Here is an 18,715-nt window from a genome sequence, read left to right on the forward strand (position 1 = left end):
TTTGTCCTTTAAATAAATAATGCAAAGCACAGCTTCCTCTGGCTTATGTACGTATACACATTTCACTGCATTACAAAGATTTCTTGATGAATAAATTCTGCCTGGTCAAGGTTTAGTAAAAAAAAGAGTGCTGGGAATGGACACTGGATTAAAAACCATGTAACAATTGAAATTATGAAACTGCTGTAAAATATTCATCAAGTATTAATAAAAGAGTTATACTTAAAAGCAAGTTTTTCACTAGTTTTTTGTGTTTAATATTGAAACAGATCGGAATCTGGGTGCATGTTAATTTTTAATTTAAGCGTATCAGGATTTTAAATCATCTGCCCTGCCTGAATTTTAATTATCCCTGAATATTAGTGAGGAAATATATGCTATACCCCCCCTCGCCATCTCACCCTTTGTTTCTCCTCTCTCTCCTCATACAGCTGGTGTATGCTGGGTGCCCCTCCCCCACCATTTAAACAAACCAATAAGAGGGCATATCAGCCGAGCCCCCCCTTACACACTCTCACACACCTCCCTCCCCCATCCTCTCTCTCTCCCCATCCCCCTATCCGTCTCTCTATCACTCCCCCATATTTCCTTTCAAAGCAGCCCCTCTTGCTGCCATCTCTCGCCCAATCTTTAAATTATCACTACAGAACACGCCTACTATAAGTGTATAGTATCTATCCTATGCGTTTCAATGTATCTTACTTTGGCTCGGGGCTTACAAATAGAGAGATAACAGGACATGAATAAATAGTATATCATAAACACATTCTGGGAAGCATATGATGTGCATGTGACTTTCAAAAGAAAGTGAGATAAAAACAGGGTGTCAATGTGGGATGGGACTCACAGCTCCTATGTGACTCATTGAAGACTTCTTGAAGGAAAATGCAGATCTGTTAACTCGTTAGAACACATTTATTTCTGGGTTAAATCAGTTAATCTAAATGAAAAATGAAAAAAAGAAGAAAGAGCTAGGTTAAAAAGCAGCATCTCAGGACAAAGCTACTATCTCAGGACATACTATTAGCCTATATGTTCACATACATTTGATATTTGGACTAAAATACATTAATCCAAGACCAAGGGAAGTTAATCTAGAATCATGTCTCTTAAAAATAAACAACATACTTTTTTTCAGTTTCATTAAATTTTCGTTTTGCCTTGGTCGACTTCTATGTCCACACTATTGCTACTGGCCAAAAAGAGGCGTGATCAGGTTTAAATGTCCAACGAACCCTAAAGAATGGCCTATGTTAACAACTATAGACGAAGCAAATCAAACGTTTGCATAAATCGAAAAAGTGCAGGGGATATTTAAGTGAATAGAGGCAGTTTACACGTGTTGTCAAGATAAATTGGAGACGCATCTAACATTTGTAAATTATTCACGCGTTTCCCCTTCAGCGGCGCATCTCTCTAGTTTGCATTCCCTTCAGTCGTCCAACTAGACCAGAGCAATAGAAACACGATCGATTTCATAGGCATCATCTAGCTTTAATAATAATAATACTTATTATTATTACAATATATTTTTATTTAAACTTTATGCATTTAAAGGTGGCCAAATATGTCCCTAACAGGGTGGAATACCTTCACGGCCAGTGTCTGAACAATGAATCTACCCATAATAATTATAATTTTAGTCCCTGAGCTTGACCAATATGTATTCCTAATTGTTAAACGTGTCACTATTCTGGTAGAATGCTAAAAACATGTAACTTTTCTTCCCAAAACTTATAAAGCTAAAATGTTACTGGATAACAGGAATGACCCAATTATAACCCAAGAAACAACCACAGCACAAACAAAAAGCACTAGATAATAATATAAATAATATGGTCTATGGTTGGACAAAAAGGGTAAAGAATAAAACCAGCTATGTGAACGATCGAAAGAAATTTCAGTCTAAATACTGGGGAAATTTGGAGATGATGATAAGGCTAGTTGATTTGCATATTTTCTGTTTTAATCATCAATCAAGCAAACCAAAAAGCTATGTAGCTACTAATAACACCATCAGTTTACCTACTTCAAAATCAATATTATTAGTTTGAAAATATTTTTTGTTGTGATAACAGTTCTCTGTGTACATTAGGCCTACACTGTTTAAGGATAAATAAATATGTTTCTAAACTAATTTAATTTGTAGCATATGGTTATATGTTATCCAAGTCTTAGACACACATTGCTAAAAATGTGTTAGTTCTAATGATTCATAAAGAGCAATAGCTGAAGCAAACAAACACCATTTTGTACCTTGCCAAAGCCCGCTTGTCTGTCGAAACGTAGGATATAGCCAAATATGAATACTTAAGTGGGTGTGCAGTTAAACTATGTCTTTACAAAGCTATAATGATCCATCCACATACACTTTTTTAAAGTTGTATCATAGATACACGTGTTTATAAGCTTGTTGCTAATTCTGTAGAAATGGCAGATCACTAACCATTCGATATTTTCATTGTTTTTAGAAGGGTTTCACTTAATAGCTATGGGAGTTTGTCTTTGATTTCATCTGAAAACGGTAGATTGTGAAACGGGCCTCATCATTAGTGAATAATTTGGGTTTGAGAGCAGTACGTACAATTGTGGACGGACTCGTCCCAGTCGCTCTGTGCTCGGTTGTTTTAGTCTGCTGTGCTGGAGCTGTGAAATCGCGCTGATGGTCTGTCACATTATTTCTCACTGACACAGTCTGAGCGCAGGAGCACCACGCCAAAAGATCAGCTCAAAAACACTTCATAACACACAGCTCCACTCAGCTACGGGTGAGTTCCGCTTTTTATTTTATAGCTAATATATACATGCGTGTGTTTGAGTGGGATGAGTGGGAAAAAGAGCTTTTTTTCACCGTTTTTTCCACTGATGTAAATATAATTAGGGACTTTCGAACGCTTCGCCTCTCACTGATCGCAAAACAGTTTATAAATATCAATGTTTGTCATAGCCCAGGCAAATTCATCAGCGATGAGCAGATGTTAACGACAAGACATGTGGCCCTGAGGTTTTAAAGGACGGCCAGGGCTTTATTTGTGGTAGTTTTGTGAGACTAAAGGCAGATGGTGGACTAAAGCCAGCGCGACATTCACTGCTAACATAAGCTAATACATCTAACGTTACATGGATTCACTCTAAATGTGATTCAAATCAGTTAAACACTGTGTGGGTGAGTAAGGCGTGTTGTTATAGAGTGTATTTATGTGTGAGGTGTGTTAAAAGAACGGTAGACGGGCAATATTATGTTTATTTGTGTGTTTTTGTGTAGCTGGGAGCTAACGCTAGCGCTTCACGGAAGTGTCTGATAACCAGCTGCTCCCTCTTACTTGTATACTTTTATTTATTTACTTTATTCATCATAAACATAACGCACGTGCGTGCTGTGTTGTGTAGCGCGTCGCAACTAGTTTTTGTGGTGTTTTTATTTCTTATTTCTCCTTTGATATGACTTGGATTGGGTTCGGAAGTTTGGCGTTTAAAATGCGTTTATAAAAAGATTTAAATATCATTAAAGGTACAACACATAATCTTATTGTTTTTTTTTTATTATAATAGTTTTGTCTATAGTAAGTAGGACACGCCTAGAAGTTATTAAAACTAAACTCCTGTCTGAAAACTCCTTTTATTCATCTCCTGTTCTTCAGTATAGCATCGTTCCATTATTACCTTACTATAAACGGTGAAAACTATTGTTTTATAAGACTAATACATGCAATTTTACTGTAATGTATTAAAATTTTAAGAAAGTTAAAAAAACAAATAAATTTGTTTGTTATTCACAACTTAATCCTGGAGGTTTTTTTTATCAGTTCGTCTTGTAGTAGGCTATTTTATTTTGCGTAATTTTTATAGCATTATTCAAAAGCTCAAATCGGCATATTAACATCATATAATTTAATCACATATATAGTTATAAACTATACATATACTGCAGGGGTATATATATATATATAATAGAAAAGGGACCGGCCCCCCGGGTATGTCCACAACATCGAATCCGGCCCCCTTTAAAAAAAGTTTGGACACCCCTGATATACTGTGACTAATGCTGTCTAGTATTGCCTGTAACATTGTCATTGCTTTACAGTGGAATTATTGCAACCACAACGGTCTGATTTTTACTGTAATTTTTTGTTTTGTTTTTGTTTATGAGTCCAATAGTTTTTTTTTTTTTTTTTTTTTTTTTTTTAATTTTTGGTTCTTTCAAATGTTTTAGCAACTCTCTGGTGTATTAGGGTGTTGTAAGAATGAAAACTTTTTCATTTTGTAAATGTTTTAATGACTCTGAAGCTGTAGCTATATTTTATTTTAACTTAACGTTCGTAAGCATTTTAATGACTGAACTGTGTTTTTTAAACAGTTTTTAATCTGTAAGTGTTTTCTGGCGTGGAATTGGAGAGGAGGAAGCGAGAGAGGGGGAATCATATAAGCCGAAAGGAAATGCCAATCGCCACTACTGGTCATTCAGCATCTCGAGAGCCCCGCGTCTGTTCCCCGGACCCCGTTCCCAAGCGTGCTGATTTATGCGAGAACGCAGGGGCCCAGCCAGCGGAATACAGGGGTTCGGAGGGGGGCCACAGCCTGGGCAGCACTAGACTCTCTGGAGCGCTTGAGAGCTCCTCTGCAGCGTCTCATTCCCCTCCCACTTCCCCTTTCTACCACCACCACCACCACCATCATCATCATCATCCCCATCCCGTGACTATGGAGCCCCCCAGGACTCGATCACGCTCGCGATCTGGATTTTACCACGGTGGATTATCTAACTCGAACGGTAATGCTGGGAGTGGCGGTGCGCTAAGTCCAGCTGGAGGAATAAGCCACCACCACCACCACCACCAACAGCAGCAGCAGCAGCAGTTCGGAGCTGCTTATGGACACGCGGAAAACCTGCGCCCGCCCGGGAGCATGCTTTCCCCAGGCGCCCACAGACACACGGGGCCTGGAATGCACAGAAACGCCGGAGCAGGTAAGAACCTCCAGTCTAATTTCATTTTGGGGGTGGACAATATACTTGAGTTTTCATCTAACACACTATCATGTTGTCCCATATTTAGTTGTAACATGGTCCCCCAATGATTTACAGGGGCCAACTATCCAACTGTAGTTGTATTTGACCCCATCTGACAGGATAGGGGGTCAATATATGAAACTATGGGCTCTACTACATTAGTGTAGTATTGTTGAATGGAATTCTGTTAGACTGATTGAACACTAAAGGCAAATTTATACTTCTGCGTCGAGTGCACACAGAAGGTACGGCGTACCATACGCATAGACATGTTGGATACGCCGTACCCTGACGCGCACCTCTCCAAAAATGTAACAACGCGTCAGTTCTACGCGGACCGCAAGCGCTGTGATTGGTCTGCCAGAACCTCTCCCGCCTCAGGTCAATAAATAAATAAATATGCGATAGGAGTGTGTGTGTGTGTCAAGAAATGGGATGATAGTTCCTTACGTCTGCTATAACACAATATTTTGTAGTCCAGCGATTCTTCATGCTAGTAAATAAATACATAGATCCGCTGAGTATAGTTTATTTATTTTCTCATTAAAACCAAAGATGTTAATCAGTAATTGTATATCAAGAACAGGGACACATTAGGGTATATTTCGTGAATGAAGTCTCCGCAACAGCAATCGATTGCTCGAGCCACCGCTGCTGAAAACAGCGGCCACGAGCTCCGCATGATTTCACAAACACATTCCAGAACCAGATCGCCTTATTTAACTTTACTAATCAACTAGAGATGCTTAATTTGTATTAGATACAACAACTCAAGCTGCAAGAAAAGCCGCTCTCTCACTGCTGCTGATATTCCGACATGAATGTACACATTCTACACAACAAGCTGCTTCTTCTTCGGCTGTTGTCTTGATTACACCAACATGCCCGAGGACACTGCCTACTAGCGTCTGCATGTGTAATTGCACATTGACGCAGACAACAGCGCAGAAGTATAAATGATCACGACGGCGTCGGCTACGCGCGTACACTACGGCGTACACTACGGAGTACACTACGGCATACACTTGACGCAGAAGTATAAATTGGCCTTAAATTTATGGGGTTTTCAAAATTTTATTTAATATAAAATGTACAGTAAATGTACACACCCATGCAACCTTGTATGATACCCATCACTACCTCACAAAATTACTGGGATAATTTTTTATCAGGGATGTAGCAAACCTTTTAAATGTTTTTATTTATTTATTCCAATATTTGTTGTGATAATCAACCGTTTTTAAAATAATATAATTTATTGTATTTATATATATATACAAAAAAAATGTAAATAGCCGCAAGTCAATGAGATGAATATAAAATGGGTCTCCTTTAATTTTTGAATACAGTAATTACAGTAAGGCAGGGCATTTCAGTCCGAAACTAGAGGTGTTTTGCCACGGTTTCTAAAAAAAAAAAAAAGCAAAGTTGCATGCAGGCTTGATGAGCTCTGATTTCTTCATAAATTAAAGCTTTGTCAGCAACTACGTGAAGAACTTGACAGACTTTGTGCTTTTAAGGCTTTTAAGGGCGTATTCCCTGAAAACAGACCGAATTGCCAATTGCACCCCTTATTTCCTCGTTTAATGTTTTCACAAGTTCTGATGAGCACCACACCGATCTAAGCATTCCTATCGACTTCACGGTTCATCTTAAGCGGCAGATTTGATTCTCTGTCGTACTAGGGTGTAACAAATATCTGCAAGCAGAAAGACATGCATTCATTCAATTACACAAGCTGTGACTATTCTCCTCTGTTTTAGATGCCTAATGTTGTTATTCGCTGTTCTAAAATAGCTCCGTGCTTTCCTCCACAGTATGGGACAATTGTTCCCACCGACTTTAGGGTTTAAGTTAATAATTGACCCGATCACCCCGTCTGTCTAATGGCATCACGGTGCTTTACGATTTCTGTATAGCCGAATGGAAATTCCAAAATATAAAGTGTTCAGGCCTCTGGCATCCTTATTTCCTGCTACATGATGGGCTTAATCAGCCACAGCACTTCCTTTTTGACATGGACAACAAGCTGGTGGGAACAAATGCACACGCGCCCATGTGTTCACGAACCTAGAGTTAATGTAGCCACCGCTCGTATACCGTTACGAGACAGGAGCAGGGCTTTGATGACATGCACGTGTAAAAAATAAATAAATAAAATGGGTTTAAAAAATGAACACATGAACTCTGACCATACATGCGTGTGCTGAGGGGGTGGATTGTAGTATCTCAGGTGTTGCGCTTTAAGCTCAGGTGTGTTTGCCTACTGGCAGTTGCTTTTTGTGGCTGAGCTGCGCCACACACACACACTTTACTAAAAAGCCCAGACTGGAAATACCTGTCTGATGGAGTGAGCGTCAAGCAACCTGCTTTGCCTGCCTGCTGCCGCCACTGCACCAACTAGACTAGCGTGTGTGCGTCTGAGCTTTGTTTGGGGCCGTTTGTCATTAAGCGAGACTATGCTCTTTTTCTGTCCTATGATTTGTCCTGATATTTAAATGCATCTCTGGGTGAGCATGTGATATTGACTGAATGGATAATCAGAGGTACTTTACCTGACCGTGTATATGTGATATTGACCAGTGGGATATACAGTAGTTTTGTGTGTGTGTGTGTGTGTGTGTGTGATATTGACTGAGATCAGATAGGCCGCTTTGATAATGAGAGAAGCTCGGCACACTGAAATCCCCTGAGTTCAACACCATCTGCTCTCAATACAGAAGCGCCCTCTCTCTCTTTGCCTCTCTCGTTCTCATTTCTCATCCCTTTATCTCTTTTGTCCACCCGATCCCCTTTTCATTTTCTCACACTGACTTTCCCTGTCCATTTCCCCTCCTGCATATTTCATCCTCTCACCGAACTCATATTTGCCTGTAAATGCACATGTATGCATAGAAGGAGGAACCATGTTAGCCCTCCTGAGGCTTTTTCTGCTGTAGGTGTTTGGTATTATCCTCAGCGCTGTGCGGAGAGGGAGAAAAAGGGCTATCAGGTCCCATAAAATCAATAGAGAAACGGATTTCTAGTGGGCTGGTGTACTCGTGAGTGTCTGTGTTCGAGAATGCACTTGTGTGTGTGTGTAAATGTGGACAGTTCAAGATCATTTGAAGGGTGTTGAATCCCCCCTGGGGCCGGTCCAGACCAAGCTCAGTTCTGCTGACTCTTAACAGAAATGCAGAGAATGTGTTGGAGGTGATCAAATGGATTTAGGATCTAAAGGGCCGTTTACACAACACTATTTTCAACCAAAAAATGTAAAACTTTGTATGCATTTTGGCTGTTCTTTTACATGACGACAGCGTTTTAGGGGCCTAAAAACACAAACTTTGGAAAACCGTTCTTGAACCAAAAATTTTTTGTGGAATTGTGAAAACATGCGCACACCTATTATGTGTTCAGTCTATAGGTGCATAGTTTTTCTTTACAAAGTAACCTCGCCAACTACTGGCCTGGCATGCATAATACAGCGTTTTTAATCGTTTTTGCGGACCTGGGGATTATTTTGAACAAGAAAACCCAAAGGAAAAAGGTTTCCATTTTTAGTACATCACTGTCGTGTAAACGTGCCCTAAAGCTGTTCTTTTTTCCTCTTCCACTCAAAGATTAGTGTTTACTATTTTCTAACGTCAAAGAACAGGCACACACAATTTGATTTCCACACGATTTGAGTGTCTGTCATTTCATAAAATTCAGTTGGAGCTGCTCCTACCCTGTGTGCAGTTGTTTATTAAATATATTGATAATTTGATTATGATGTCTGATACACTCTTATAAATAAGTGGACTAGAATTTGCAGCATGTCTTGTAACCATCATTTTAGGTTTCCCAAATAGCCTTTGAGTAAACTGTCCTTAAAAGAACCTCAATTATAGTACAGTGCTGTCACAATAGCGAGATTTCAACAACATTTTGTGAACATCTTAGCTTAGTCAGTAGCATGATGCAAGAAGCACTTTCAAATCATGCTGCTTTCTTTTGGTCAGCGTAGCGAATTCTCATGTCCATTTTGAACAAGTATTTTGTAAATTCAAAAGGCAGGGAGAACCTGGGTGGGAAAGTGTGATGTGAGGTGACGTTTGAGTCATAATACAGCATTTGACTCAATCTTTTCAAACAGGTAGGAAAATTAATCTGGCAACAAAACATAATTGGTGTATTAGGGGTGCTTTCAGGCCTGCTTTTAGCTGTTTCCTTTGTTTCAAAACGGGGACTAACTCACTGTGAAACCACTGCCCCACAGATTTAGTCTCAAAATGTCCATCAACTTAAGATGCTTATCAGCATATTCCTTCAAGGCTGTCTCGTTCTGGTTTAAGTGTAGATCCGAGTGCAATTGGTTTATGAAAGCGTATATGAGCATGACAAAATCACCAGCTTTTGAATCAAATGCTCCAAATGAACTTAACTTTAAGGTGGACTTGGTCTTAATATGAACACATACTTTTAACGAAAAACAAAACAAGAAACCAAAACCACTGTAATTTAAATAGCATTATTTAGCCAAATTTGAATAGCTAGCTACAAAATGGCTTCGCTTAAAGGTGGCAGTATTTTAAGTTGTATTTCAAATTATGTGAATTTAAGCAGTTACACAAAGGCTGTGAAATATAGACTTTAAGTTGCTTTTTTTATTTATTTATTTTATTTACTTGTACTTTATTTCTTTTTGTTTTTACAGTGGCTATGGTTTATTTGAACTGTTGATATTGCCATTGGTCGTGGGAATCTGCCAGTAGGTCTGTGAAGTTGGAAATTGTCACAGCGTTTTAAAGCTTGACATAATTTTGTCTCAACTCCTGTGAATTCAAAGGACACACTTAAGATGGCCGTGCCTTGTTTATCAGGCTTCATAACTCTCATTTAGGGATGACCAAGCTTGTATTATGAGGGCCCAGCTGGTCCCCAGAGCTAGTGTGGGTTGTTTTGTGAGTCCATTCCTGATTTTAGTCTTGTGGTCCGATCTGTAGTGGAACAACAGCTCTATTTTAGCGCACTCGGCTCTGGGACACTTGGGCCCAAATCAGAACATTGCAGAACTCCACTTAACATGAAGACAACTGTTGCTGCGTTCTCAAAATCAAGCCGGTGTCCCTAAAGGACTCTTCAGTTTTCACCTTGAGTAGATCTGCGTCTCGCGCGCGCGCGCACACACAGGCAAGGTGCAGCGCAGGAGATGAGCGCTGGCCTTTGTAGTGTCAGTAAGCTGTTTTAATTGGACTACGCTCCTGATCATTATTTAAACCAGTAGCGCAGTTTGAGCATTAGCACAAGCCCTCATCCCTACCTCTCAATAAACCATTCAGAAAGCACTGCCGTTTCCTTTCAGCCCAGGAACAGAGGAACAGGGACGAGTGTTAAAAGGACGGCTGGAGGTTTTCTCCACTCGTCTACTGCACTGACCTGGCACCATCTTCAGAGAGAAGTGAGAGCGGACAAAAAAGCAGAACAGACGCTCAGAAGTGCTTACAGGTGCCAGGTGTGTTGAAAGAGACCGGGATGAAGGTGGAGAGAAGGAGAGGATGGGTTTGCGGTTGAAATAAATCACATGATTGAATATTATAAGCCCCTTTTAGACTGTAATTTATGATATTAGCCTTTATAATGATGTGTGTGACTCTACACACACGCACACACACACACACACACACACACACACTGTCCTCATCACAGCAGTAAGAAGCTTGTTTCATCATTCCCATGAAATATGGGTGTGAATTCAGCTGGAATTTGGCTGGATTTATGCCGTACAGACAGCCAGCTGTCAGAAAGCCAAGCATTTTGTATGTGAGAGAGTTCACTTATTTTCTTGAAGTCTAAACTCAACTAGATGCTATAAAACTGGTCCTAAATAGTGATTGGTCAATACAGGCTTCCAGCTTCGTGAAAATACATTAGTGTACCACCATGACAAGGAATATGAATATTGACATGTCAGGGACTATATTTTTTGCAGAAATATATGGGAATTTGCCTAATAAAATAAAATGTAATAAAATACAAAAAATTAGTGTGGTAACTTTTATAGAAAGCAAAATAATAGACCATTTTGTGATAAGGGAAAAAAGTAACACATTAACCATTGATACATTTTGCTAGCAATATTTCAAGATTTGCTGTTACAGATTGATGTCTTTTACAGTTTGATGCTTTTATAATTTTGTATATTATAGGCATAAGTAAAATCTTATTTTTGCCGACTATACAGCACTTCTGTCCATTCATAGACAGGAGTTGTGTTTTTCTTATCACATGTGTAAGTCAGATGGATGTGAGGGGAAACCATGGGGTAGGGAACGAAGAATGACTGAACCTTATCCATGTATGTGGTGGTCAGGGCCGTAATGCTCTCATACACACTCCTTTTGTGTTACTCTCTGAAAAACTTACTCTCACACTCCATTTTCATAACAAAAGAGTCTGTTTGTTTTGGCTGCTTTTGTCCGTCTCCAGGCAACCTCTCCAGCAGTTCCGTTTTGAGAACTCTACTCGCCACTTTGTATCTGGACGCGAGTATCGACCAGCAGGCCTGTGTTAAATGACCGGTCAGCAAACCTAGTCAGTAATGCTTAAGAGATGAGAAATTTGACTTTACTTAACGATTCTGTTAATCAAATTGTTTGTGAATAAGAACAGCATTTCCCTTGCTCTTTTGAAATACTATGCATAAGCTCCCACTCTAGGCCACCCAGATGGTTTCTCAACATGAACTGGAGGAATGGGTCATTGAAAAGTCATCATTGTCGCAACCATAACCATAATAACATTGAGAATTTAGCAACAATTGAGCATGAATTGCATAATAGACTCGTGCATATAGCAAGCAGATGTTAAAGGTACAGTACCAACAATGGCTTGTTTAATTCTAAGAGTCAGATAGTGGTTTAAAATGGTCACAAACCTAATTTTGACTTTTTATGGCCCACTGGACTGCCAACATTTTTGTGGAAAATACTGTCTAAAAAATGTTTTTTAAACATTTACTTTAAATTTTTTTTGAAAATATTGTCACTTATAAAAGTGGGCTGAATTCAGAAAATCTTTGGTCATTTGTTTAAAATGGAAAAGTAACATCAGAAGTCCCTGTGCAGCATAGTTTCTGTGCCAGTTGTCTGTAAATAGTCAATCCCAACTCTTGATCCATTATCATTACTGAATAGGTGCAAATCAGGACTTGACTCCATGCTCGATTTTTCCCAGTGTTCATCAAAGCAGAATCCTCTCGGGAGAAAACGGCATTGTGGTACACTCCATTCTAGTGTCTGTCTTTATGGGAGCTCCATCCTCTGCTCAGGTCTTTTGTGTTTGTTGGAGACCAAAGCATAAGTGTGGCTTCCCCCAAACCGCATTGACCTCTCGTCTATGTGTAAATCTCACATCTGACGTCAGTCTTCACTAAGAATCAACTTTAGTCCCAGCCCAGTGTCACTCTGCAGAGCCTATTACTGTAAATGGGATTTGAGCCGGCCAAAGAGTTAAATTTGCTAGATGCTATCTCTTCCCAGGTTAACCGAGAGGCTCTGTGCAGGGGAACAGATTTGGGTTTATAATACCAGTTTTGTCACTGTCAGGCAAGCTTGAAACCATCTCTGTATGCTTGTCTGAAGAAGAGAAAGACTGTGAAAAGACAGACCAAAGCTTGTTTGAGTGTCCTGTGGAAGGTTTGTTGAGAGAGGTAGACTACATATTAAGAGAGAGTGAGAGAAAGAGAGGGAATGGATGTGTGCGTCTTTCTGGCGTCCCTTTCTTTGTGTGTTGGAGAACTGAGAGGGGTGAGAGGGAAAGCTGAACCAAGCTGAGAAACATTAGCCAAATCTTTCTCCCTCGCACTCATGTTCTGTCACACTCTTGAACTCGCTCATTTAAACTCCTCTTACTTCCTTTCTCTCTCTCTTGCTCTGTTGGCTCAACTTCTCCAACTCTGACCTTCCTTCCTCCTTTTTTTTCTTCTTCTGGCTGTTGGGTTTTAAAAGACAGATTTTATCTCTCCATCTGGCCTTTTCATCCCAATAATAATAATAATAATAATCATAATAATAATAATTAAAAATCAAAATATAAATAAATTAAATATAATAAATAATATTAATGATGTTATATCATAATTAAATAAGGTTTTTCAAGTCAATGGCGTCCATCAACTGTTTGGTTACCCATATTCTTCAAAATATATGTTGTGTTTAGCAGAATAAATTCATACAGGTTTAGAACAACTTGAGGGTGAGTAAATGATGACAGGATTTTCATTTTTGGGTGGACTATCCCTTAAAGAGATGTTTTTGTTTAGTTAAAACTTTTTTTTTATTATTAAACCTAAATAGTAATATTGTGTTTGTGTGTGTGTGTGTGTGTGTGTGTGTGTGTGTGTGTGTGTGTGTGTGTGTGTGTGTGTGTGTGTGTGTGTGTTGTTTAAAAAATAGCTATATTATTTAATCTATAGTATGCAAGTATTACTAAAATAACTACATTATTTACAACAGTGCAATTTTGTGCAGATGATAGATATTAAAAGTAATAAGGCAACATAGTGCTGTCACCTAATGACATTTATTTTCCTGCTTCTGTTTGTGCCCCTTTTTAAATTTCGTATGCAAAGTGCTACTGCAGAGGAACTTCATGAATGTCAATGTTTTCTGGAGAGTAATGTCACTGCTTTTTTGTTGTTGTCCCCATAATTTTCTCTATAATGTAGAGGAGGGGATATGCCTGTTTTTGTAGTGTGTAAGGGGAGAGTGAGAGAGAACCCTGGAATCGTGTGACCGTAGAAGCCAGCGATGGCTAGATGGGCTCAGGAGGGAAAGAAGGAGAGGGAATGGACGGATAAAGCTGATGCACTCTGAAGCTCAGAGAAAAATCAATAGTAGCCGAGAGGGGAAGCCTCAGTCCCCTGTATGTATCTCTCTCTCTCTCTCTCTCTCTCTCTCCCTCTCTCTCCCTCTCTCTCTTCATTTTCCCTGGATCTCTTTCCTTCCCATAACATTACTCAGGACACCTCGCGTGCCCCTTCCCCCCACAATGACACCAGGGTCTCCTCTCCTCTCGATGGATTGTGGAGAAATGAGGTTGAGAATGAATGATGTGTGTGCACCAGATGCAGGTAAAAATTGGCTTTGGCAAATAAATAAACCATGTTGCAATTGCATCAAGTTACTGGCCATCTGCTGATTTAGTTGAACGGCGTGATCATCTGACCCTCGCAGATGACAGGGACATGCACAATCCAAACTGAAACCATCAAAATAAAGAAGGCGTTTGTCAAAGCTTCAGTGGTAATTTTACATTTGTTTTTTGTAAGATATGTAACCATATGTAAGATTTTTGGATTTAAAATATCCAAAAACCACTAGAACAATGTTATATATTTAGTTGACTTAACGGGATTGTTCACCCAAAAATGAAAATTCTGTCATCGTTTACTCACCCTCAAGTTGAGGAGAAGATGCAAAAGAAGATATTTTGAAGAAAGATCAACCATTGACTACCATAGTATTTTTTTCCCTACTATGGTAGTCAATGGTTGCTCTATCTGCTTGGTTATAAACATTCTTCAAAATATCTTCTTTTGTGTTCAGCAGAACAAAGAAACTCATACAGGTTTGGAACAACTTGAGGGTGAGTAAATGATGACAGAATTTTCATTTTTGGGTGAACTATCCCTTTAAGTACTTACATTATCCCAAATGTTTCCAAGAATGTTTAAATCTAGAGAAATAAGCAATTTTAACCAGGACACGGACTGCGTCTGTGCATCGCCGATCAATGATATCGTACCCGCATAACCCTCGGTTTTATGTTGTAGAAACCATGGAAACACCAAAGACGCTTTAATATATTATGTTACATTCATTCTGGACACATTACAATTGGAAATTTTTTTTGACAGAAAACTAATTGTATAGCTCAACAAACGCACAGAGTAGCATTATAACATAACTTTCAACACACTCAAATGATGTATCTAGATCGATTATGATAAAACGGCGTCACCTAAAACGGCATCACCCCACATATGCATAAGCAGAAGAAGCGGAAGCGGTCGCTGTGGCATAATAAAAGCTCAGCGAAATCAAGGCGTAATCAAGCTATGCCTTTGTTTTGAATAAGCAACCTCTAGTGGCGAAAAATTACATATTGTGGCTTTTAGTGTTTGTGTCAACATGGTTTATTAGTGGGGTTTTTTTATTTGTCAAGAATGCGTTAAATTGAGCAAAAGTGACATTGTTACTAATAAAAAATATATATTTATGCTATTCTTTTAAACTTTTTTTCTTAATCAAAGAATTCTGAAAAAATAGCAAAAAATATTATGTAGCACACATTTTCAACATTGATAATGAGAAATGTTTCTTGAGCACCAAATCAGCATAATGAGATAATTAGCAATATATTTATGTAAATATTAGGGGTGTAACGGTATTCGTTCCGAACCGTTTCGGTACAGTGCGCGTGTGTACCGAACGGTTACGAGTGCAATCTTTAACAGTTAACAGTCGGCTTGTTTTAAGCGTGGAACTCACTTCAGTCCTAGTTCCCACACGAACATATTAAGTATTCTGTCCATTTTATCACGAAAATCAAACGATAAATGCCGTTTTGACGCGCTTTAATGTGACACTTTTTCAGTAAACCACTGTTTAATAAAAATAAATAAAAAACTATTTTGTAAAACTGCTGTACCAAACCGTGACTTCAAAACCGAGGTACGTACCGAACCGTCAGTTTTGTGTACCGTTACACCCCTAGTAAATATTATGATGTAGTAATTTTAATAATCAAAAAGAAATCACCAACTAGTTCCATATTATGATTAAAGTGCATCAAGATGCGTCAGTATAGTGATTGCGACTGAATCAGTGGCAAATGCACGATAGAGGCCTGTGATTGTATTGGTACAGCGCTTCCTTATTGCGTATTAGTCAGAGGTGTATAATGTTTGTTGCTCCCTGAATTGATATGTCCTTTTAAAAATGAATAAATTAAACTCTTTCCCAGCCAGTGTCCCTCTGTCTTTTGCAGACAGTGTGTCTTGCTTGCAGTTCAATTCAAGGTTTATTCTTGTTCTTTCCCTCTGTGGGCCTCTTTCTCTTCCTCTCTCCCTGCTTCCCCCTTCTTGCCGTTCCCTTCATTATCATCGCAAAAGTGTGTGTACTGGTGATTCGGTGTCTCTTACATCATGTACTCCCTATCCTTCACAACATGTCATCGATGAGTTTGTCCTGTTACTGTGGACTGAAAATGCGTCAATGTTGCCACAGTTGAACCGAACAACCACAGGAAATGTTGCACACACAAACGTCTCAGTCATGCTTCAGAAGGAAGGTTATGAATGATTCTGACTGAAGCTGTCCTTATCTGTCCTGTTTTATTTAGCAATTTCTTGTATTGATTGGCCAGCTCAAAATATTGAGATTTAGTCTAGCTATGTATTTTCAAGGAGAATAAAATCATTATTTATTTACAAAAGCTGTCACAAAAAATGAAACAAGCTGGAGCAGTGAGATGCTGTGCTACAAACTTTGTAAATGCCGCACAGTTTATTTGCTTTGAATCGAAATAAACACATTTTTGTGCTTTCTTCAGATATTTAGTTGCCCATGGCAACGGCTGGCATGACTACAGAGGGCTTTAAATATTAAGAAACTGAAATCATCATTACTCCGCAAGAAATTTGTTAGTCTGTCAGATATTTTATTATGTTTCTGTCACTCGAAACATGATTCTGTCAGCATGAAAATGTACCTTTTTAGTGCAAAGACATCTCTAGTTGATGAGACCTGTCTGTCTGGTAGACTAACAATGGTTTAATTAGTGACAGACAGACACACACAGAACATGTACTGAGGCTAAATATGAGTCTCACTCCTCTTCTGAGTGGTTTTTATTTTGTACACAAAGTTCAATTATGGGAGTTACAATCAGATTTCCATTTATATCCTTTGTGTTATTTCAAAACGCACCTACTTTGTGTAACAATATGTTTTCAGATTTTCTTGAGGCGTTTTCAATGTAGTAGTAAGTACCTAAAAGGACATGGTAATGGAAGGAAAAATTGTCTATTATGCTTGATGCGATTTGGTCGGTGTTACAAGGTGTTCAGCTGAAACACCGGTTACATCACTTGCCCACCGCATTTGCTCTAGGCTTGCTGCGACAGTCGGTGTTCAGGCGCAACACCGTTTACGTCACCTTTTTTATGGTAATAAAATAATTTAGTTCAGTTAGAGAACAGACACTACAAATAAAAACTGAACGTGTCTGCTTAATATTGCTTGAGCCGAACGAGAGTCACAGCAGGAGTCTAATTAAGTGAGTTTGTCATTGTACTTTGTTGTGTTTTTCATTAAGAATAATAGGCTAATGAACCCACCATTCAAGCAACCCGGCCCCAAATTGGCGCTAATTCTAAACCGAAAGTAAAATGAGCACGGCCGCACAGTGCACACTCATTTACAGCCGCACTGTCATTCATGGTGCGTGTCCACTGGCACGTTTTCAGCTCATTCCTATGGAAGCTCAACTTCCATAGGATTTCGTTTGAAAACACTCGCTTTGCTCCGCACCGTTATGAATGCCTGAGCGGCTGTGCACATTTAACTTTCGGTTTAGAAATAGCCTCGCCGATTAACTGGTGGGAAAATTTCCTCACGGTCACATTCCTAATCTGCTCAATGCAGTGTGAGCCAAACGAGAGTCGCAGCACAGATCAGCAGCAGGAGTCAGATTTAATTTATAACAGGATAAGAGTGAGGCGAGCTGACTGACAAGAAAGGCGATGGTGGAAGATTTTGTTTCAAAACGAAATGCCTATTTGGCAATACTTTGGATTTAAACCTAATGTTAATAGGGAATCTGCAAGGGTTTATTTGTTTTTCATTAAAGCTACACTATGTAACTTTTCCGTCCACTAGAGGTCGCCTGTTCAAAACAAAGGCGTAGTTTGATGACGCCACGTTTGAGCACAGAATCTTGGGACATGGCCGGTGGAAAACAGTCAGGATAGGACTCGGGCAGAAATCATGTTCATGGATGCGATTATTAACATTACTGTAGTCTGAAGCAGAGCAGGACCGAGTGTTGTGGAGCTGAGCAAGGCCGCAGGAGCGATTGAAGAGCGGGACTGTTATTATGGCATAGTCGCCGGCGGGACTTTTATTATGACACGGTTGCCGACGCCACTTCCTCTTTTCCAGTCATGAGTGAGGTAACGCAACTCTGTTTATTGTATTAGATATATCTGAGTGTGTTGAAAAGGGAGTTATGACGTTCGCTCGATATGACACTTGTTCACACTGCAGTGAGAGCAAAGTGTTTCACTGAATAAAACCGGAAACCGAGGGTGACGCAGATATGACGCAATCGACAGGCGACTCCCTCACACGCATAGCTCACACGTCCCGGTTCCTTGGTTAAAAATAGCAATTTCTCACGATTTAAAAATAGTTGGAAACATTTGGGATATTCTAAGTACTCAACAAAATTTATTACACTGGCCTAGTGGTTTCTGGATATTTTACTGCAGAAATCCTACATAGTTCACCTTTAAGAAGAATAATGAACCTACCATTCAAGCAATTGCATCTAATTCAAGCAAAGCTCAACTAAAAGTGAGGTGCAAAAAAGGGAAAAACTTGATAAAAAGGTAACCCCCACACCTGGTGGTACCGTTGTCACACGTTGATTAACCGTTGGGAAAATGTCACATCCCTAATG

General features: G+C 39.3%; 1 protein-coding gene across 2 annotated transcripts in view; it reads left to right on the forward strand.

The window, feature by feature from the left end:
• Positions 1-2,687: 2,687 nt before the first annotated feature.
• rnf38 (ring finger protein 38) overlaps positions 2,688-18,715 on the forward strand; it is a 39,601-nt gene continuing 23,573 nt past the window's right edge. For both annotated transcript variants that reach the window (XM_079813624.1, XM_079813625.1), the window contains exons 1-2: positions 2,688-2,768; positions 4,358-4,966. In XM_079813624.1, coding sequence (XP_079669750.1) covers positions 4,438-4,966 — 529 coding nt within the window. In that variant the 5' untranslated portion in view covers positions 2,688-2,768; positions 4,358-4,437. The remainder of the gene's footprint in view (positions 2,769-4,357; positions 4,967-18,715) is intronic.

The sequence above is a fragment of the Gobio gobio genome (genome assembly GCF_949357685.1).
Source record: "Gobio gobio genome assembly, chromosome: 3".
NCBI classification, from domain to species: domain Eukaryota; kingdom Metazoa; phylum Chordata; class Actinopteri; order Cypriniformes; family Gobionidae; genus Gobio; species Gobio gobio.